We start from the raw sequence: 22,534 nt of genomic DNA on the forward strand, positions 1-22,534 counted from the left end.
TCATTTTAATGTTTCAGGTGATGAATGTTAGCATAGTAAAGGACTGGAGTAATGCTGCTTTAATTGACCCTATTCCCTTAATCTCATTGGAGTGCATAGAGCATTCATTTTGATACATCCAGCATTTGGTAATTAAACTGTTACCTTTAAAATGTAGTTAAAATGTCTGCTTTTAGCTGCTGTCCTCAGGTGACTTTTTGTGACCTTTTTTCTTTTTTCTTTCTTTTTTTTCCAGATATAGAACGTGGTCTCTCAAACTGGATTAAAGCAACCTGTTAATATTTTTATTTATACTTTTTTATTTTTGTATTTGACTTAAAGTGCCATGAAAAAATTTGCATATTGCAAGGTGGTCCTTGCCACCTCTTTGGTTTGGGTCCTTCTGGATATGTTTCTACTGCTGTACTTCAGTGAATGCAACAAATGTGATGAGAAAAAAGAACGAGGCCTGCCTGCTGGAGATGGTAAGTTTTCTGCCTGAGTAATATTTAAATTATGCTCATTTAAAATTGCACTCCTTTTAAACTTCCCCCCCCCCCCCCAACAATATAGTATTGCATCAGCATTTTGGAGTTGCAGAATGTTCAATGTTTGTTTGAATGGCAAGGGAATAAGCACATTGCCAGAGATGTATGTTGCAGACTGAAATACTTAAGATGTAGAATTTTAAGCACTAATGGCTATGGAAAAATAATAAAACTATGCAACAAGTTGTTCAGGAATGTAAGGTATGTTAATATAGTCTAAAGTATGTTCTAAATTTCCACCAGTGAGGGAGCGAAGGCACTGTTAACTTCACTAGAGTTGGTAGTAAAACAAACCAAACCAAAAACCAAGCTTACTTGTCGCTCACCCCCCTGAACAAAAACACAAAACCACAACACCCAAAAAAACTCACCTAAGCCAAAATTTGGGCAGTGACTATAGCAATAAGGGACAGTGAATATTGTAATAAAACAAGTTTATGAAAATAACTAGAATAAACCTGGATGTAAAAGTGTCAAATATGAGGGTGTCTGTGTGTGTATATATGCACACACACAAACCTGCACATGCTTACGTATATAAGACTTTCTTTTAAGTGAGAACTGTGTTATTCAATACTAAAGGTCTTCAGGTAAGCTTTTAGTTTTGTTACTGCCATCTTAATTTTTGGGTACCAGTTAGATGAGCTGAGAGGTTTTTTTGAAAGGCAGTACGTTCATTGTTGCCAACTTTTTAATTTTAGTGAGGTCATCGTAGTTGATCATGTGGGAGAAAGCGTTGGTGCAGGGGGGAGTCTCATCCCTGCAGTGTCTCAGCACAGGCATGTAGAAACTGCAAGCAGCTGCTGCCTCCAGTTCATTTGTGAAACATCTAATTTTTTCCCTGCTGTAGGATACTTAAGCAGTGATGCTCAATATTAAGTCCGATCAGCCGACTGTACTCAAGATTAATTAATGCTTTCCATCACAAAAATCTTTTTTACCTATTGTCTATACCAGATGTCAACTTTGACCTCCCTGGGAAATTTTCTGAAATGTTTTAAGAGCAGTGTTGTTCTATTACAGAGTAACACTGGGGAGATGTTTAGGAAATGTTACTTTTGGTTTTGTTTGGGGGGGGGGTGTTGGTTTTTTTTTTACCTCTGATGAAAACAGGCTGATAAATCTCCACAGAGAACAACAATGTATAAGAATGTAGAATTTCTGTGCTTAGTACCTGGGAACTGTTGTTTCCACAACTGCGTGCAAACATTTTAGAGAGGTTCTAGATCACTTGAGTTTTGCAGAAGGGGCTGAAATTTTCAGTCACTTGCACTTCATCTTTTGGGTTTCTTTTTCAATAAGCACAGAAGAAGGTGACGAGAAAATGAATCAGAGTTATGTAGAAAGTATGTCTTTTATAGGAGCTCAGTCTTTTTTTTTTTTTTTCCCCTCCCCCAGATGTTGGGAAGCTTTCTTGTTGCTAAAATGATGACTGATACTGTGGTGTTAAGGAATGGATCCGCTTTTTGGATTCCCACAAAGTTTTTACATGATGCTATAGCAGATAACTTATGCCAGGCATCTTTATAGCTGTCTTGCAAGCAGGATTTTTTTTTTTTTTTTTTGCTGCTGGCAAACAACAGTTGAAGTCGATATATTATCAAACTTGTTTTTTGATATATTCATGATGTCGAAAGTTCAGATGACTTTATACATAAAAGTCTTTGGGGATCCTTCAGGTGAGGGGAAATCTGCAGTTTTTAAAGATTAGTATTATGACTTTCCCTATGCAACACTAGTTTTACTTAGTTGAGTAGTCTTCATTGTGGCCTTTCCCTAACCTGTGTGTGCTAAAATCCTTGATATCTTTTTAATATCTTACAGTTGGCTTGTAAACAAACAATGACAAACCCAAACAAACAAAACAAAACTTTGAATTTTGTACATTTTTTTGGTTGTTTTTTTTTTAAAACAGCTGACTTGTAGTAAGGTATTTGCAGAAATATGTCTGCTAGAAACAATGGTTGTAGTTGACACTGTGACACTTCCTTTTAACCTAGTTGCATGCCTGATCTTAGATATTCTTATCCAGTAGTATACTGACTTGGAGTCTGTAATGGATTTATTCCCACTCAGAGTGCCTAGAATTTCCTCAGATAACATTGAGCCTACTTTTTCTGTGAAGCTTTTATCAAAATCTGCTTTTTCACTCTACTCTCCCATTCATTTCCATAATTGATTAATTTTCTTGATTCAGCATAAATTATGTAAGTGTTCTGAATTTAATAATCTCTTTGTCCATGTCACTGTGGTATGTAGCTTCTCTTTGTAATTCGTGGAAGAATTCCATGGCATTTAATGAACCTACTTGACATATGAATAAGTTTTTCTGAAGAGTTTGTAAGTTTATTTTAGGCTGTGCTTGCCTAGTTGGAAAAATTAGTCTTTAGATATCTCAGCAGGAGCAAAGGATTTTGAGGATAATTTTGGACAGTTCTGGCTTTTATGAAGTTAGAAGGATGTTTTCCGTAGGTTTTTAATACAGAAAATGGAGGGAGCTTCTTTCTCAGAATGAGACTTAGAGCCATGGTCTAAACTGCCTTTGGGAAAAATCTTTCTCCTTGGTATTGATGGCCTAAGATACTAGCATCTTAAATCATGAGATTCACCTTATGTTTAATATTGGATTGTATGTATACCATTGTTTTAATTTACAAATTGCTCAAAATAAGAAATAGTAAAGGAATGTGAATCTGTGGAAAAATCTGTGTACATTATTACGGGGAACTGTAAGATGAGCGGGATAAAGGTCTTTGTGTCTGCTGTCATAGAGATTGAGGGCTGGCAGTTGAAATGATGTGAATGTGGAGATGAGGGGACAGAAGGTGAAGTGGAAAAGGGACAGGCACTTACCAGGCTGTGAGTGAGAGAGCTGAGGTGGAGATGTTTTGGGAAAAGGGGGCCTGGTATGGAGTCTGGGTAGTATGGGACTCGAGAACGAAAGTGATACCAGAGGAGGGATAGTTGGAATCTAGTGACTGTAGTTGTGTGGGATGACTTGGCCGTAGGCCTTTGCCCACCCCCTCCACCATGGTGGACAAAGACAGTAGTAGCTTCAGGAGGTAGCCTGGGGAAGTGGGATCAGAACACCTGGATGTTTCTAGCATCAGTCCATGGGAGCTCGGAGGGAGCCTGTGCTTGTCCTGGCTGATACTGCTGCTCTTTCTTCTCCCGACTGTCACCATTCCAGAGAGGTGGGAGTAGGTCGGTGGAAGCTCTCTCCCGTGCTCAGCTCTCAGGTTGCCTCACCTATTCTGAGCTACCCAGCTGGCCTCGATGGTGTACACCCCTTGCCCAGACTGTCACCGGTGTTCTTTCTATTGGCACATCTTCTGGGTGGTGGTTCCCTGTTTGTAATTCTTGATGGTTCATCAGTCAAATTCACAAAGAGTAATTGTTGTTGATGGAAGGCTCTTAATGTAAGTTTAAAGGTGGTTACGAGTTAGAAAGAAAATCACTGAACCTTAGTAAGCATCATCCATGTTTATGTAGTGGTTTTTGCCAAACCTGAAATTCATAGGATAACTAGTTGAGCATTATTGTTTGCAGATGGGGATTCGGCATTACAATTTAGATTTCACAGCCTGGAGTAGAACTTACTGATAAGTGTAAACAAGTTATAGACTTAAAAAAAGGGTTCAAGCCATTCTCTAACAATACAAAAATTCCTGTAAACAAAAAATGCCCAGGTAGTACTGTGGTTTTATAAAAAAGAATTTTTTTGTGTAGCTCCATCTTATTTCTGTAAGAATCGTTTATGTCAGCTCTGAGGTCTTGACTTAAGTGAAGCTCAAATGAGTCCTTCCTTACCCCCAGTTATAGGCTTCTCAAAGGTATGACTGCAAAAGGAACTTCCAGTTTTGGCACTTGATGCAGTTTCTGAATAAACTTCCAAACTCATCCTTTTTCCCTTTTTTCCTCAAGGGGCATTCCACTTGCGTCATGATTAAAAGCCCTGGGGGAAAAAAAAAATTCTTTCAGACCTAGGAGTGTTGTTGCAAGAGTCTTGTAATCTCAGCTACTTGCTATTTACACTCTTTTCTCAGGGCAGTGACAAATTTAAACTAGGACCAGCCATTTTCATCAAATGCCAGTCAAGCCTTGTGTTCTGAACTGTGAGCTCTTTGGTGAAGATGGAATCTCTAAATTGTAACTTGGTTCTGAATTTTCTCATCTGTAAAAAAAAAAAAATGTAAGAAGAAAAGTGAGCAGCTTCAAGATATAACACACAGATTTAATTTTTGAAAATAGACACTATTAATCATAAATCAGTCTTGTTATATTAAGGCTGAGGTGTGTATAAGAGACAAAACTTCTATGAACTTTTACCTGTCCAAACAGCTTTCTTGTAATTGTGGTAGTTCCTCCAAAGGTGACTGGACTTTTGTTTTGCTCAGTTTACCATTGTTGTGGTCCCTAAAGACATGTCACAGGAGAATCCATTCCTTTTTCTGGCTTTGGATGGTCTTACATTTTGAAGTATCTGTTTTTCGTCAGGCATATTGCCTGGTAAAAAGGAATTTGTAGTCCGTAGACATAAAGAGGTCCTGATTTTTAATGAAGATCTGGAAGACATCAAGCCTTCTTTGAAACTAATGGTTTACTGATACAAATGAGAAATGTATAGAAAAACATTACTAGATTTCCTATTGGATCAGGTGATGATTAAGTCATTCATTTAGCTCCAAAACTTGTAGCTATAAATTAAATTTCTGTTTGTTAGAAGTATGTCATGAGAAGACTGTACATGTCTACAGTCCTTCAAAGGAAATATTTTTTTCATAGATAACAGACAAGAGCACTGTGGTTTGAATTTCTAACCATGTGTATTAGTCATTTTGAGAGAATGTTGTTGGTTTGTGTTTATATGAAAACTACATGCTTTTGTGGAAAAACAGATTACCATAAATGCAGAAGCCTGAGAGAAGATGGTTTCCTTTTCTTGGAAAGTCACCTCTCTCTCTGCACACCAAGCTTGCCTGTCTTTGCATTTAGTGAGTTCTGTAATATCTGTGGAACTACTTAGCTGTTGCTCTGTTGCTGGATTTTTCTGCAGGAGAAGGGAGTACTTTATTTAGGTAGAATGTGTAATCAAGTAGTGTATATTTGCTAGTGAAATGAAAAAATTCAGCTGATGACTTTGTGGAATTTGTACACCTGGGTCCAACTCACTGATGTGCTAAACCAGCGTCTAACAGCAAGATCTGCAAATGTGAAAGATGAGTTTTCAGTTAATATAACTATTCAGTTTAACTGGTTTAGTCAAAGTTAAGAAACAACTGGCAGTCTAAATGAAACAGGAAATTATTTTTTTTTTTCTTCTAAGTAGCAAATATGGTAGGATAAGACATTCACTCTTCAGAATGCTGAAAAGTATGGTGAGTATAACTATTCTGATAGCTTCTATTAAATCATTTTAGGTATGTTGAACATTCAACATTTAATGATACTCTGTCCAAGTGAACTTATATACTAGTTATACACTTACTAAAAATAGTTACGATAGCCCATGTAATAAAAGCAAACTGAATATATAAAATTAAGCCTAAATAATTGCCTTATTGTATACTGTAATTTTATATTAATTACCCCCCAAAAGGCACAAATTGTAGTTTAAAAGGTTATGCAATTGCAAATGAGTAAGTTTTGATGCCGGTTCAACCCTGCTTTCTTAGGAGGCAAAGATACAAAGCAAACTGCTTGCTCATTTTAGGCCATAGTTAAAACAGGTATCTTAATCTGCTCAGGATCTGCTTGGACATACTTATTCTATCAATTTTCAGTGTATGAGTGGCTAGCTGGCAACTTCTAGAGTTACATAGCTCAACTGGCAGCCAAGGAGGGATTGGTAAAAAGAAAGCATTTCTGTGGTGGGGTGATTTTTCTCAGTAAATGTTACTGTGTTAACGCAACTAGTGCAGTTGCTTCAAGTACTTGAAAATGAAAGTTTCTCAAGGAACATATTTTGCTTGTAACCAATTAATGCTAAATGCAAACTGGCAAAATGTTTCAATTATTAGTAAGTATGTGTTTTAAGTCTTAGTGTTTCAGCAAGGATGGAAAGCTTGGGCTTTTTTTTTTTTTAAACTTTTATTCTTTATATGGCTATTTGCTCTTGGCATAAGCTTTAATTATGCTGTGCTGTCCTAGATGCAAATTGAAGATAGGCTTATTACTATGTGGTTCCTTTATTTAAAAAAAAAAAAACACCCTTCCTGTTCCTCTGTTTAGATCTTAAATTACTAATTTTTTAATTAAAGTTTGTACTGAATTTGTAAAGTAGCAATATATTTCAAATTCAGTATTCGAGCATTTAAAACGTCAGTTCAGGAGAAAAGTAGATGGGTATTTGTAAAGAAAATGTAACATAGGTGGGTTTTTTAATGTTTTGGTTTTTTCACTCCTTTTGTTTAAAAAAATCAAATAATTCAAGAGCCTGGATTCCATTTCTCCTACCTCTTTCCAAAACTTTCCCTCATGAGTTTGATCAGATATTTGATATTTAAGATATTTAACATTTCAAGTGTTACAGTTTCTGTTTCAAGTACTAAAATTAAACTCAAACGTAATTGTGTTGACTAAAAAATGTTAGTAAAACCAAGAGAAATTATATCTGACCTGTAAATGCCAATGTCATTCCGTCAAAACAAAAATGTGAAAATAAATGTAAAATTACAATTTTACTTCGAATTTTCCTTTACAGGGATTATAGTAAAGATTAACTTTTCCTGAAAAGCTTGTGTGTGCAAGAGCAATCTGGGATATAAATGTCTGTTGTTACAGAACTTGAACAGTAAAGTCAATTAGGACATGATGATGGATAGATATAAACCTTTACTGTTTTTTCAAATGAATTGTGGTGTCTAAGAGTGCTACTTAACTATTTCTGTTAAACCCCCAAATATGAAGATTTGTTTTCGCTTCCAAAACCCGGTGGGCTTAGAACTCGGTTTTAAAGAGGAGCACTCCTACAGTGTAAAATAAAGTATGAAGGAAAAAAAGCATGCATAAAAGTAGTTACCAACATTTTATTTATTCTTAGTTCCAGAACCTATACAGAAACCACATGAAGGACCTGGAGAGATGGGGAAGCCTGTGGTCATTCCAAAAGAAGAGCAAGAAAAAATGAAAGAAATGTTTAAAATAAATCAATTTAATTTAATGGCAAGTGAAATGATAGCACTCAACAGATCTTTACCTGATGTCAGGTTAGAAGGGTAAGTGCTTTATGTTGTATTAAAAATGTACTCTACTTAAATGAAGTAGTGAAGAGTGATCCAAAACAAGAGTTCAGTTCTGTAAGATATTACTGTTGAAGTGCAAAGTAGCACGATTTCCTGTATATATGGTACTTATTTGTAAAATGAGATTGAACAGCAGAAACCAGTTTTCTTCAGTGTTATTTTATTTTGAATCTGGTTAGAAGTATGAAGCCTGTTCGGGGAATAGAAATTAATTTAGTTGAAGGAAAACAAAGTTAACTTACGGCCTGGCATTTCAGAAAAAAAATACTTATTTTAAAATATATGCTTTTAATATAATGCAGAATTTTAGTCTGCCTCATGAAATAAAAAAGATTTGATGAGAGAGAACTACTTTAAAAATTTCTTACCTAATGAAATGTGCAAAGCCTCATTTAGATTGCATTATAATGTTCTCTAATATCCATCTGGTTTGTTTTTGATCTTGCCTCTGAAATATTGATTCTCTCTGAGCTATTTGAGTCATAAGTAATTAAAAAGAAAATTGTCACCTTGTTTTAAATAAAACTAAGATTGCTTTGCTCTCCTGAGGCTCCTCTGGCAGGTTAGCTGATGACTCCCCACACCCCCGATCCCTCTTGTTTATGAAAGGGACTCTCAAGTTAAATAAAGCTCATGAAACAAGATTTTTCCCAATTGGTTATTTGCATTCTCTTGCAAGATGCTGTAGAAACCCCATTTCTTTAGGAGCTTTCTGTTGCTTCTGTATACACAAGGCCTAGCTGCTGGATTAATTTGATTTCATTTCCTACCTCAGAAGGTAATATTAGAAGAATGAGATGAAGCTCTTACTGTTTTTCATTTTTAATAAGTGATAAAGAACTGGTTTGTAGGTACCTTTGTCTATTGTAATGAATGTGATTCTATGTAGCGTGTGAGTTCCTGGTAGTGCTGGTGTTCTTAATAATTGAGACATATATTTTTCAGAAATGATTTTGTAAGTTTGAATTAATGTAACTTTTCAATTGATTTTCAGATATATTATTAGTCAGATTTTACAGTCACTACTTGCCTGTTTCTCAGTGGAAGAATGCAAATCATGAACTTGAAGGGTTTTCTTTCAAAACCGACATGTGTTTGAGGGGGTTATATCCTTTTCTCTCATGTTACTGCTCTGATCATGGTTGCAACTTGGCATTGGGATCTCCTGGCATTCATGCAAATTCATATGCAGTGTCTGCCCCTTTTATCACACTCTCTACAGGATGAGAAATTGCCTCACTGTAAAGTGGTGACTTCCACCGATTAAGAACTTGTAGTTTGCATTCTCAACTTGCTTTAGCTGCAAGAAAATAATGAGTTTTGTTGGAGACTTTTGTCAAAACTGGGATGCTAATTTGGGGTGATTTCTGTGTGCTTTTTCTGGAAGAGCTGAATGGAAAAAATTAACAAAGCTTTGGGGAAATGATAGTTACAGCGGCTGGTTATTTGGAAAGTAAACATCAGCATTCATATTGGAAAGCTTGCATGTATATATTCTAGCATTTTCATAGTGTAAGTACAAAGACAAGAAAATAAATTTGTGGATCTAAAAAGTTGACTTAATCGTAAGCTTTGTGAAGTCTAGACTTTTGAATTAACCAAAAATGGAAAGAGAAATTGTTATAAACTATTAAAAATCTATTACATAAGCATCACTCAAGCTTTTGCAGACAAATGAAATTACAATTTTAACATCAAGTTGAGCTATAGGAATCTTTTCTCTTGCACACTTTGCTATACTCTGCAGTTGTTGTGTTTTGCAGTAAGATATGCATTATAAATTTAGTAATGTTGCATTTGTTGCTCTTTTCCATTTGTATGGACACAAATACTGCCACGATGCTATGTGTGTGAAAGTGAAATTTTAGACTAACATTTTAGGTAAGGTCTCAGGGAAGAGTTGGATTTTTTTTGTTTGTAAATTGCTGGCAACAATTTTAACACTTATTTGCTGTGTGCATTTTTTAGTAGATTTGGAGACAAAAGTGGTCCCCGAAAAGCTCCTCCTTTTGTCATTGTTTCAGTATGTATGACTCTATAAGGTCACACTAATTAAGAATTTGGGGAGTGTGTTAACATTTTCCCAGCAAATTTGGGAACAACACTGTGTTTACAATGCAAGGGTATCTTAGTCTGTATGTGTGGATTAATATTACTTTTCAAGAACAATGTAGCCACTTTTATAATTGTGAAAACTATAAATATGCTCTGGTGTTGTATGTATGTCTTACGGAAATATTTATCTGATCAGTCAAATTATTCACATGATCAGAAGCACTTTCTGCTGCGTTAGTGGAACTGCTTCTGTTATAACTTCTTCTATCTATATCCTTGCTAATATGGAAATAGTTTGGGGAGAAGGAGAATGGGTAATTCTAATCATTCCTTACCACATTTATGTGCTTATAGCACAGCTGCCAGTAGCACTTCCAATCAAGGTTTTGAAAAAGTGGGATGTGTTCAAAGGCACACTTAGCTGTTCAACGATGTAATTATTTTCTTCACAGGTTTTTGTGGGTTGCTTCCTTTAATGTAGTGTGGGGGGAAGACGTGACTATTTCAAGTCCTGTAATTCTCTGGCATGTCAGTTCTTCTGAAATACAGAAGTCTGTAAACGATTTGCCTGATGGTTAATCATTGAAAAGCTGCTATTTGCCACGTGTATTTAATGGGGATGGCATAATCTGTCAGCTGGAGAGCAGCTTTTGAAGTAGTCTATATTATCCTTCACATTAATTTCTAGTTCTGCCAAACCCCTCTGTCATCTGTGTGAAGACAAGTGCATTCGTGTGCCTGCTCGGTCCTTGAGTGCTTGTAGGTTAATCTCCATGAATGACCCATTCTGGGCATCATGTTTATGTTTTGGCCAAGAAATTCTGTTTCTTTAGTAGAAGAACAAAAATGTAAGCTTTTTTAATAACTTCTAGGCACTTCTGCAGCTCAGGAGTCCTCAGTACAGGACATTTCAACAGAAGTTGAAATCTGTGTTCTGCTGAGCTGTGCCCCAGTCATATTAACAGGTTTATATTTATTTTCATTATATGGCACAAAATTACTGAGGCCATTGATGCCTTTAAAATCATTGATATATGCCTGAATTGCTAGTCATTTTGTGTCTGTAAGCGGGAACATTATTCTACTTACTCTTCTCGTTATCCTGACTGAATGATTTGCTTAACAGCAGCTAAACCAGAAGTAATTTTTTTAGTCTGGATACTTTCCTGAATCTGGACTGGGGCATGTTAATATAACTAACTAATATAACTGTCAGGGCCACAACCTCAGTTGCGGGGGAACAAGCCGCTGGGGATAGCAGATTGGTTTTAAGTTGTTAATAGAATAATTCTTGTAAGCATGTCTTACTCTGGTCTGTGAATCAGTCATCAACGTGGGAGTTGATTCACAGTTGCCAGGAAGATACACGGCTGTGGGCTTGACATGACAGCAAAGAGTAAAAGATGAGTGATTAGGAACACTAGAGTCTTGCCTTAATTTTGCTGAAGATAAGGGAGACAATGAATAAAATAGGTGTCAATGACTAAAATAGGTGTTGAGTTGTGCCTATGTGCCTTATACTGGTATTCAGGCTGGAAGGTGGTGTTGGTTAAATGCATGAATTCTGTATGTGTCCTATGACTTGGTTGTGCTCTCAGTGCTGTTTGAAGTGACTTAGAAGCTCCTTTGCAAAATGAAGAATGAGTACTGTGTTCTAAGGCTGAGCTTTTCAATCTGTGTTCATTATATAATAATTTGTAGAATATATAAAACTTTTAAGGAGACATTTGGATCCCTGGTGTGGGAGTTTAAGCCCAGTTCTGACTTTCTTTATATTAGAAGCGAGCATCTTAAAACATTTTCCTTTTCCAGGCACAAGTGGTCAAGACTGGAAACAATGGAGGCATAGCTGGGACAGGATGATGTCATTCATGTAAGCTCTGGTCCCCAGTGGAGCTTATAATGCAGCGCTAGGAGGGAGTCATATTTTGCAGGTTGAGATTTCTTGGAAAGGTGACCTGCCTTTCTAAGCAGACCTGCACCAAGGAGGAGTGTGGATAGCTTTGGGGTACCTTAGTAACCCATTTTCCAAGGCTGCAGGTTCTGTAGAACTCATCATAAAAGATCTTCCTTGTCATTTTGTTCCTTAGTTAGTATAATTTTGCTAGGATTAAAGGTATTGGACATCTTCTTACACCTCAGCTCTGCATAACATTTGGGATCTTTTAACTGTCCTTTCCTCAAATTGTCTGTATTCAGGAAGTAGGTATGTTGGGTTTTGAGTGGTATAGATAGTGTTAGGGTATAATCAGTTTTTAGCCAGATGGCCCTACATATTTGAGTGAACTGTGTCTAAATTCATATGAGCTATGACTTCAGCCACTTATTTTTATATTAAGATGCAGATCTCTGACTAAGATCTTCATGTTTAACTAGTACGGTAATGTGGTCAGTTGAAGCTGTTATTGAATCAAACTACCCTGCTCAGTTTCTGCTGCCAAGCTTACTTTCACAATCAGGAGGAAGTAGACAATTTTTTTTTTTCTGGGGTTAAAAGCCATTCTTATCAGTCTAACTTACACGAATGTTATGGATTTTATAGCAATGATGCTGGGCTCCTTTCTGAGTAACTCTTCCATATGACTAATTCTGTCATCTCTTTCCTTAGAAGGAATTGTATTTAGATTTAGGCTTTAGATTTAGGCACTGTTTATTATATGGTACAATATAATGCTTTTCACTTATGGGACTGCAATCTGGTTTTCATATGTGTTCTTTAAAAATATATTGTTGATTTTATGCCTGAAATATACATCTGAGAATACACTGGAGTTTGCGTTTTTAACTTCTCAAAACAAATTGTTTTGCTGTATACTTTAAGATACTACAGTTGAATCACAGTATGACACACTCATAAAATTTACACAATCCCTGTGTGAGGAAAATAAGTTTCAGTAAACCTATTCTTGGTAAAACTAGTAAAAGCACACATGCAAGTGCATGCCCTTAGAATTCAAATGTGTGACATTTTATTTTTTTAAATAGCAGCACCTTAAGTATTTACTTCTATGTGAGGCTTGTGAAGGTGTGTTCTTTTTTCTTTTAATTATTTTAATTCAGGAGAAGAACTAAGGGCGTAGTTCTATACTACATATAATCTGGTGTAAGTGTAGACTGCAGCCTAAAGAAGTCTTCTCACTGCTTCTGTTGATAATGGTTTGATGATTGGGTGGCCTTGGCGTTCACTGACTGGATGGAGGATTGCACACCAAAACGTGGAAAACTTTATACTTTGTTGAATCAGCAAACTGAAGCAACACACCCAGCAGCTGTATGATTACCAGATCCGGTGCAAAGAAGGGGATGGGACAAAACTGTAGTGGTGAAAACTGGGATTATTGCTTTTGGCAGCAGCCCACAGTTGCACTGGATTAGGTGGAACATGGAATGGAAAAAAGAACTTTCGTACAGAAACTGTGTATTAAAATCCCCATGACCTTATGGGGTTTTAAATAGCTCCATAAATTGTGATACACTTTGTGAACTTTTCATATTCATTTGCTCAGGTCATAGTTATGTAAAAGATAATTAAAAAAAGAGCAAAATTGTCAACATAGGTGGTGGAAGATTTCAGAAGTTTATTCATTTTGTTGCAAGCTAGGAGTCCAGGCTGTTAAATAATGTGGCATCTGTAAAGGAAGTCTGCTGATCTGATGACCAGCAATGTAACTTTCAGCAATGTCGTGCTGGAAGTCTGAAACCCTGTGAGGTATTAAAGACTTCACAATTCTTGCAAGCAGGAATATTTTTTTCTGACTTTTGTGGTCCCTATAGCTTGTTACTGGCCCTCTGTAGAATCAACATTTGGAAATGTTCTAGTTCATGTTGACTTAATGAGTTAGCTGGAAGAAATTACCCATAGATCATTTTCCTAAAGAAAGTTTGGGGGGAGGGGAAAGTCACTTCAAAAATCAGCTTGCTTTGTGTAAACTTTTTTTTAAGGTATAGACATATATAGGCATACATATATATGTGTATGTCTGTATATACACACAACTTGGCAATCTCATTCTTAGTTATGAGTGTTTTCCATTTTGGATGAGCAGCCATATCCAGAGCTTTATTCAAATTGGTAGGTCAAGTATGGAAAATAATTTGGCTAGAGAACTTAAGGTTCAGTTTCAGTCTTTGAGTACAGAATTGGGTTTGCTTCTGTCAGGAGGTGCTTTCCTGTGGTCACTTTCAGGATAAGGAAAATAGTCAATTGCAGCTAATTATTTTTGTGAAATTCTGCTGGAATTCTGTAACCACAATGGTTTTAAGGACCATTTTGGATTTTGTTTCCAGGGTCTAAAGAAGATTTCTACTTGACTCATGAGATAATGCGACCTTTCTTATATCCAAATCTTTTGAGATCAGAAGAAAGGAAAATTTCATACTCTTGATGTCAGGTAAATTATGTAATACTGTTGAAAGCAGACATTAAGCAGGCTGGATGGAAATGTTAAAATAAGAATAAGGGATTTGCCTGCATTCAGGTCACCTGTTCAGAAAGATTAATTGGAGTTGTGATATGAATTACACAAATGAAGACCTCCTTCTAAGCCCAGTTGTTCTGATTTGATTGGAGGAAGCAGCTTCAGGGGCAGCATGAAGTTTTGTTGCACCCTTATCTGCAGTGCTTTCTCTTTGTGCGGCCACAAGTTAAAACTGTGGCTGTACACAGTCTGCGTAGCGAAAAGTGGTTTGGCACGTTCCAACAGTCAGTGATTCCATCTTTCTCAGAAGTATTGCTTTTAGCCCTTTCAGCTGTGGTGTTTCTGTGTGAAAATCACATCTTTATTTAGCTCTGTTGTTCTCAGTCTGGGGGCTTGGGGTGTTCTTAAAACTTATGTTGGAAGCACATTTATTAACACTCTTGCTCCTAATGATATCATGAGGCTGCTGCTCATATCCAGGAAAGACTAAGTCAGTGTTTGCTAGAAACACACCACTTGACTTGAGTGCGGGTGGTTCTTGCTGTGGTGCTTTGACACTTTCTCTGCCACCCCTGCTACAGGGCGTTGTCCTCCGATGGAAATGTAGATCAGTCTCAGCAGCTTCAGGGTGACTCTGAGTCTTACTTCAAAACTGCTTTCATCCATCTTTTAAGGAGAGAGGAGTTTTCGCATTGGTCATAGCTGTGCCTCAGCTTTGTTACGTTAACTTTATTACAAGCTATGGCTTTTGGCAAACAGACAGGTAAACAACTCAGTACCGATGTTTTTTTGGTGCTGCAGTGATATTCATCAGATAGCAGCAATTAAAGCCTGAGGTTTCATGAGAGGGGTTCAGATTTTCTGATTATTTTTTTCCCCGTCTATTGATTTTGGCATTAACTTTGTTAACCTCAATAGAAAATAAATGTGTATTTTCGAGTTTAAGGATACTGATGCTTACTTCCCAAAGGTTCCAGTATATTTTTAATACTGAAGAGTATGCTGTTTGTACTGCATCAGTAATATTAAACAGATTATTAGAGGGACTGTACTGTGTAACATTTCCTCAAAACTTCAGCTCTAACCTGATTTTCAGTAAGACTTGGATTATTTCTTTGTCAAAGTTCTGGGATGCAGTTTATTTATAACTGCAGCTTTTATTTATAACTGTATTTTGTCGTATACAAGATGAAAGATTATACTACATTTGTAAAATGACTAAATATCTTTGCTCCCCGGCCCCAATCTATTGCCTTCAAAAATGCATCAGCACTGCGTTATCATGCTGCACATAGGAGCCTCCAGTCTGACTCGAGTGCAATTTCCCAGCCGAGCTGCTTAGTGCACAGGAGACACTTTTTTTGTGTGTTCCATCTCTGTCCTTTATCGGTGTGCTCTGCGTTGTGTGCACTGGGCTAGAAAACAAGGATTGCGTATGTGTTTTACTGCTGTTAATGTTGTAGAGCCACTGTAAATTATTGGTCTTGCCTTGTTCCTGTGAAAGACTGGTGCAATCTGGGAACAAAATTGATATCTAGTCTAGCAAATGTGGCTCAGGTAGTGTCCCAAGTCTACTGATTTTTGTTTTTAGGTAAGCATGAGTGCCTTCGTTTTGAAATTTTCGTATTTTGAAAAAAATACTTGTCTTCGCATTGCTCCTCTGTAGAGTATAACCTATTGGCAGCATCAGAAGAGATAGAGATCTACCCTGTAATATTTAGTTTAGCACCTATTTCTAACGCAGAATATAAATACGATACCTTCTTTCTAGAAAATTACCTAAATTTTTTTTTTCATGTTTTGCCTCGGTGAAGAAGGCTTTCCTCATTGTGTCTCACTGCATAAACATTAGGGTAGTATATAATTGATTTCCTACAAGACCTCTACCTTGTTTGTAGCTTTTTTTGAGTGTGACCCTTTAGCCCATGAAACAAAAACTATGTAGGAGCTATCAGGATATTAAATCCTGTTTTATTACATTATTTTCAGAAAAGATTTAGCATGGCTTTGAAGGGTGTGCAAACAGATCACTGCTAACATTGTAAATGTATGCCTTTCAAGATGTGACAATATTACACATGTAGCACTCAATCTTTGGTTTTAAGAATAATTTCTAAGTAAATTGATCCATGAATGCAATTTCATAGTATTGATAAAATGCCAACTGCTATTCTGTAACAAGATGGCCACACAGTTGCATTTTTTTAAGGTGATATTTGAGTTGTTTCTGAAAGTCTCAACAGTAGACTGAAAGAGATGACGTTAGGATAGTGAAGAGTGGTGTCTTGAGTTCCTGGCACCTCTGCATCTCTGGTGCTGATGGTTAGAGTGCATGAGCCTTGTTGATCTCAGGGTTGGGCACTGAGCAGAGCAGATGGGTATCAGAAAAATTTCACCTTCTGAGGAATTCAAGGGAAGGATCTTGCAAGATCACCTAGTAGATTTCTTCTGTCCCTGCAGTGGTGAACTCAGTTTTTCTCATTCTTTTGCTGGCAAGAGAGGAGAGAGAGGCTTCCAGTTCTGCCAGATGTGAAGGAGAGTTGAGGATATATGGTTGTGCTGATGTAGGAACTGCAAGATGAGGAGTTGTCATCTTTCCTTGCAAGATTGTGCTGAAGCAGCATTTAAACTCTGAGATTTAACAGCTTAATTTTATTTGGACAGAATTGCCTTACTTGATGTCTCTTCTAGGATATTTTTGTAATGTCTCCTGTGGACTACTTGTACCTTGGGCTGAAAGAGAAAAGAGGAAAGCAGTTTATTCAGAGGCTCTTTAGATGCATTTGAAGTAGCATTAGGTAGTTTTCAAGTGGCTATACATTAACCATTTAATAAAATTCTCCTTTAGTTTTTTTTTTCCTAAACATTTATGTCTAAAAAGTGCAGAGCTTCTAGATTAAATTAACATCTTCACAAAAAATCAGGATAATGGAGAAGCATAACAACTTATAATTGTTTTTGGCCTTCCAGTTAAAAAACTTTTATAATAGATTTAGAACTTTGAAATCAAGCTACAGGGTGTTAGGGACAACAACTTGTATTTATTTTGCTGTCACTGTTCTCAATGTTATGCACACATATGCTGGGATATGTCCTCCTTCCTTCACTTGTAGTCCATTAAAGCTTAAATTCAAGTTATGAAGGATTTGGTCCAGTTACACTGCCTTGTGCTCTTGGGGAGATACAGACCTATGAGTAACAACGTAGTTACGAGGGACCAGGCCAAAGTATTTTTAATATATGATGCAAAAAGGTGAAATTCTGTGAAGAATGTGTATGAGCATCTTACAGAGGTTGGAGCAGAGTCATGTCTTTATAGTCCCATGGCTTCTTTGTAAAACAACTTTTAAAAGTATATCTTGTAAACTTTTTTCCTGAAATCTGATTTTCATGGGGCATTAAAGATCTTGGATAATTTTAATTTTATATCTTAATGAATTTTCCATTTTATTTCCTAATTGCATGAAAGCAAGAAACAAAATATTAGGGAAGAATACAAGGCTAACGCAGCTGAAGTTAGGGATTTCAGTGCATGAGAGGGAGACTTGCTATGAAATAAAGAACATTACTGTTTTGAGCATTGTAATGTGCACGTCAAGGAATGTGGGCTCCTTAAGCTTCATGTCTAGATCATAATTTAACAATCTGGCCTATTCTTTTTCTGTGTCTGTAGGTAATAGGGCAGTAAGTCTCTGCTTGCATTTACAATGTCTGACAGTTTTTGGGAGTTTCCACTATCTAAATAGTACATGGAGTCACATTAGCCGAGAGTTTGCATGATGAATGCCGTAGATTAGGGAAAGGATGATGCGTTCCATGTGAAGTAGACATTCTCAGCTGCAGTTTGGAGTCTTCATTAAATTACTGGAGATGGTATGCCTTCCTAATATTATGCACTCAATTTTAAAACTGTTTGAGGCATGATCCAACAAAAGGAACATAATGTATTAGTAGTGAATTAAAATTCAAATTGTCCTTAATTCACACTCTGTGTGTCATACCCCTCATGGTTATATTCTGCTACTAATGTTGCATAGCCGTTGGTTGAAACTAATGCTGTATATTAAAACCTATAGTAATCCCTTTCTAGGGTAATTTTTTTTCAAATGAAAGACAAAAAGGATTCTTAATTTAAATGTTTGTTAGTAAAGATAAAACAGGAGGCTTAAATAGAAGGCTAATGCTCTAATCACAGGTGTCAACTGTTCTGTTTTATTTGTCTTACGTTCTGCAGAAATATGTTCCTGTGGGGGAAGGAGTGTATGTCAGTGTTTTCAAAATTAAACCCAGTGTTTTTTATTCATATGTATTCAGAAAAATGAGCACAAATATAGCTAAAAGGTATATAGAGAAAGGCAGGTGAAAGGAGTATTAAAAATCTGATACTATGCTGTTCTTTCCTTTATCCTGCCTGCATCAATGAATCTTTCCAGAATAACTTCATACCAAACACTTTATTAAGAACAGCATTCAAAAGTTTCCAAACCGGTTTTATTAGGAAGCACCCTTGTGTTACCCATGGCAGCCTTTTATGTATTGGTAAACAAGCCAGTCTAGGGTCACTCCTAAATTGTTACCCCAGAAGGGGTTGATTTCTGAGGGTGGGAACACGCAAGTCTTGTTATGGAAAGGAGGATGTTCACCTTCTGCAGGACAGGGCAGTGGGAATGCCTTGTAGGGAGAGGAGTGTCCCAAAAAAATTCCTGTAAGCCTTCCTCTTAGTGCTAAAAAGTTCCCCTTCAAAGATGGATCGTAAATGTTTTGATATATTTGTAGTTTGGACAGTGTAATGGTTTTCAAAACATGGTAGTCCGTGATCACTTGGCTGGCTTTTATTATACCAGTTCATTCATTTCAGCTCAGTAAAATAAAATCTTCAGTAAAACTGTTAAAAAAAAAAAAAAAAAAAAGAAAAAGAAAAGGCAAGACTGGAGATGAGATATTTCATATTACAATAGTAGAGCCTGTGGCCACCCCAGCAAGATATTTCTGGTGAATGACACATTGTTACTGCTTTTCACAGAGAACTGCTAACAGGCTTCTTTCAACTTTTAAAAAAAATATTCTGCCAAAAAGTAGAGGAACAATTGGTGGATTTGTATTACTACTGTAGCTGGAAGTCTACAATCAGACATTTTTCTGGTCTAGGGAGCAGTGCAGCAGAAGGAATAAAACATTGAGAATTTGGTTTTAAAGCAGCAAAATAGGCTGAACAAGTGACAGACAAGGGGGAAGATTATTTGGTTTATGATTGAGTTTTTCACCTGAACATCATAGCATTTTTGTGAAAAGCTACTTTATTTTTCAAGTGATACCACAGAAATAACTTTATCAGTTGGCATGCTTTGAAAGTTTTTTTTATATGCGAGTTAAATCAGAAAACATAGGGATATATGGGTGCTTTCCCTGAAGAATTTATGATGTTCACTTCAGTGTGGTGAATAATTAAATTTGACCATAATTGTATAAAAAGTAAGTATAATATTGAAGACAAATAGTGCCTGATCCTACTTCAGTTCTCTTTCTGAGAATCTTCAATTCTCAGAAATGAAACATGATTCCACAGAAGCTCTTTCAGATATTTCTTCAATTGTACCTGGACTTACTGATCTTTTCTGGGATCTCTGTGCATATTGGGCTTTTGTCACCACCTCAGAGCAGAAATGCCTACGTGTTACAAGAGCTGCTCTCACTTAGAAGACCTCTGGCTAAAGTTACCCAGCAAATAAAATATTCATGCTGGGAGCCCAGTTTTGGCTGATGTTCCTAGTGTCACTGTTTTTTTCCAAAGGCAGAAAAAAGGGTGGGCATAGATGCTGACACTACAATCCTGTATTGGCAGGTTGTTCCTTCAGTGTTGTTTATATATGTTTAGAGTAGAGGATATGCACTACATACTTCTGAAGCCATCAGACAGAGCTACTGCTGTTAAAGCGATAGTCATGAATACTTGTTAGCATATTTTAATAGTATTTCTATCAGGTTACATTACAGTGAATTGACCCAATAATTTGGGACCTAATGAAAGCTTTTTTTTGTTGGCATGAAGCTCCATTGAATGTGTTTCTTTTTCCGCTTCAATGTTTTCCTTGTGTTTGAGATCTGCATGTATCTCCTTAGCTTTGATTCTTAAAGGATTTAGTACCATCAAATCTTATGTAAGTTTCTGTGTGTGATTTTGAACGTGCAAAAGGAACAGATCTGTGCAGAGAACACTTAAATTTGCATGTTTATTTTTTAGAGCAGAATTGGATTTTCAGAATTGTTAAGAGCACTTTATGTAGTGCGTATTGATTTTTCTAGGAGATACTGAAAATGTCAATTGTTTTAAAATAGCATTGCAGGGCATAAAATATTGGTCCTATGTGGGGTTACTTGGAGTGTATGTCATATTTTGCATAAATGTCCTATATATGCTGTTATGAGAGGTGGTCTCTAAACCTGTGGTCTTCCATGCTAACTTTGGAATGTGAATATAATTATTCTTTAATCTGATGAACCTTTATAGCACTTCCAATATGTATACAATGAGGAAAAAAAGTCCCACCTTCTTTGTGTAATATAAACACATTTAATTATGAAATATACTTAACTTACCAGTGTTATAGGTAGCATACATGTACTTTTGGCTTTTTCCGAACATTATCTGTGTCCAGAGTTCTCTACCTCTTTAACTTATTATTTGGTTTTATTCTATATATGGTTTTTACTACATTTACTTCCTAGATTAAGTTTGCCATTTCTTATCTTGTGTCTCTTCCTTCCCCCTCTCTCCCCATTACAGTACTAGGGTCTCCCTCTGGCCCTCTGAAGGAATGCAGGCCTAAATCAGGGGCTTGGATTAGTGATTCTGGACATACTACTCTTAGCAAAACAGGGGTAGTGGAAATTAAAAATCTGTTATCTCTGTGTGTTAGCAGTATGGATGTCTCTTTCATTTCTAAAATTGGTTATTGAATTGAGGTTCTCCTTAGTGGTAGGATGGAATACATAGATGTATACATAAAAGTAAAGGTGTTTTTTAGGTAAAAATATGAATCTATGCACCGTTTGTTCCTTTGCCATACTTTGCCTACAATTGATATATCATGAATGTTAGTATCAATACTCAGAAATAAACCTCAAAATTGCAGTTCTAACTGCTGGCTTGACATTTACAAATATATGCCTTATTTTTGTTTATAGGTGTAAAACAAAGGTGTATGTAGACAACCTTCCCACGACAAGCGTTGTCATTGTTTTTCACAATGAGGCTTGGAGCACACTTCTACGAACAGTTCATAGTGTGATAAACCGGTCACCACGACACATGCTGGAAGAAATCGTCCTCGTCGATGATGCCAGTGAAAGAGGTAATGATAACATCGATGCCTTAGCTTGCTGCTTTTTTTGCTTAAAACATTGAGACTGACTTTCTAAGGGCTTGGCTCTCCTCAGCAGAACACAGTAGCTATGCAAGGGATGGCAGAATAAGCAATGCCCGTTTTGAAATACAGGTGGGTCATTCTCCACTGAAAGCTAGTGTAAGTTTGTTTACTTTTCTGTTGACAGTGTGGAGTTTGTGTTTGCTAGTGGGTTTATCCTATTGCAGCTTTCATGTTTTGCATTTAGAACTTTAGCACATTCCTAAAGCTTGAGGGCATTTAGTACTTAGATAACCTGATGAATAATAGTAAAGTCAACTCTGTTTCTGACAGACATCCAATTTTACTATCAGTACCACCATTAAACTTGGTGCTCAGGAGGATTAATTTTGATTATCCAGTTCCTGGGAATTTAAAATTCAGTGTCTGTGCTGTAAGAGATTCCACTTTTTAATAACTAGTGCTCCAGATGAAATCTCCATGAGGCAGAACGAAACTTTCCATGTGTAATGAAATTAGTAGACAAAACTTGAAGCTGTTTTTTTCTTAAAATAACTTTATGTTTTACTCTTTCCATATTTTTTGCAGATTACAATATAGTAGAAATAAAAATAATATTCTAGACAATACTTGATATTTCATTTTGGTTAATAGTTGATATTTGGCTTGTTCCTTGCTTAATCTTCGTCAGTGGTAGGGTTTATGAAGTATAAGTTGAGGGATTTTTTTTTTCTTGTTTGTAAATGGAGGTGAGAGGTTATTATGGTTTTTTTCATTTAAAACTTTTCTATATTTTTACATTGGATCACTGTTTTTTCTATATTTTGACACTGAAAGTTTTTCACTAGGAACAATAGCTAGTAGGCCACTAGAAAAAAGTCTTGGCAGTCACCAGTTGTAGGCTGTTTTCTGTATCAGCAGGGAAT

General features: G+C 36.4%; 1 protein-coding gene across 1 annotated transcript in view; it reads left to right on the forward strand.

The window, feature by feature from the left end:
- The window catches only part of LOC104622821 (polypeptide N-acetylgalactosaminyltransferase 1-like), a 66,230-nt gene that overhangs the window by 18,173 nt on the left and 25,523 nt on the right, over window positions 1-22,534 (forward strand). Inside the window, 3 exon segments of the mRNA XM_010289705.1 lie at window positions 236-464; window positions 7,570-7,744; window positions 21,430-21,596. Of these exon segments, the coding sequence (XP_010288007.1) occupies window positions 326-464; window positions 7,570-7,744; window positions 21,430-21,596 (481 nt within the window). The 5' untranslated portion in view covers window positions 236-325.

This window comes from Phaethon lepturus, unplaced genomic scaffold (assembly GCF_000687285.1).
Source record: "Phaethon lepturus isolate BGI_N335 unplaced genomic scaffold, ASM68728v1 scaffold36236, whole genome shotgun sequence".
Taxonomy (NCBI): domain Eukaryota; kingdom Metazoa; phylum Chordata; class Aves; order Phaethontiformes; family Phaethontidae; genus Phaethon; species Phaethon lepturus.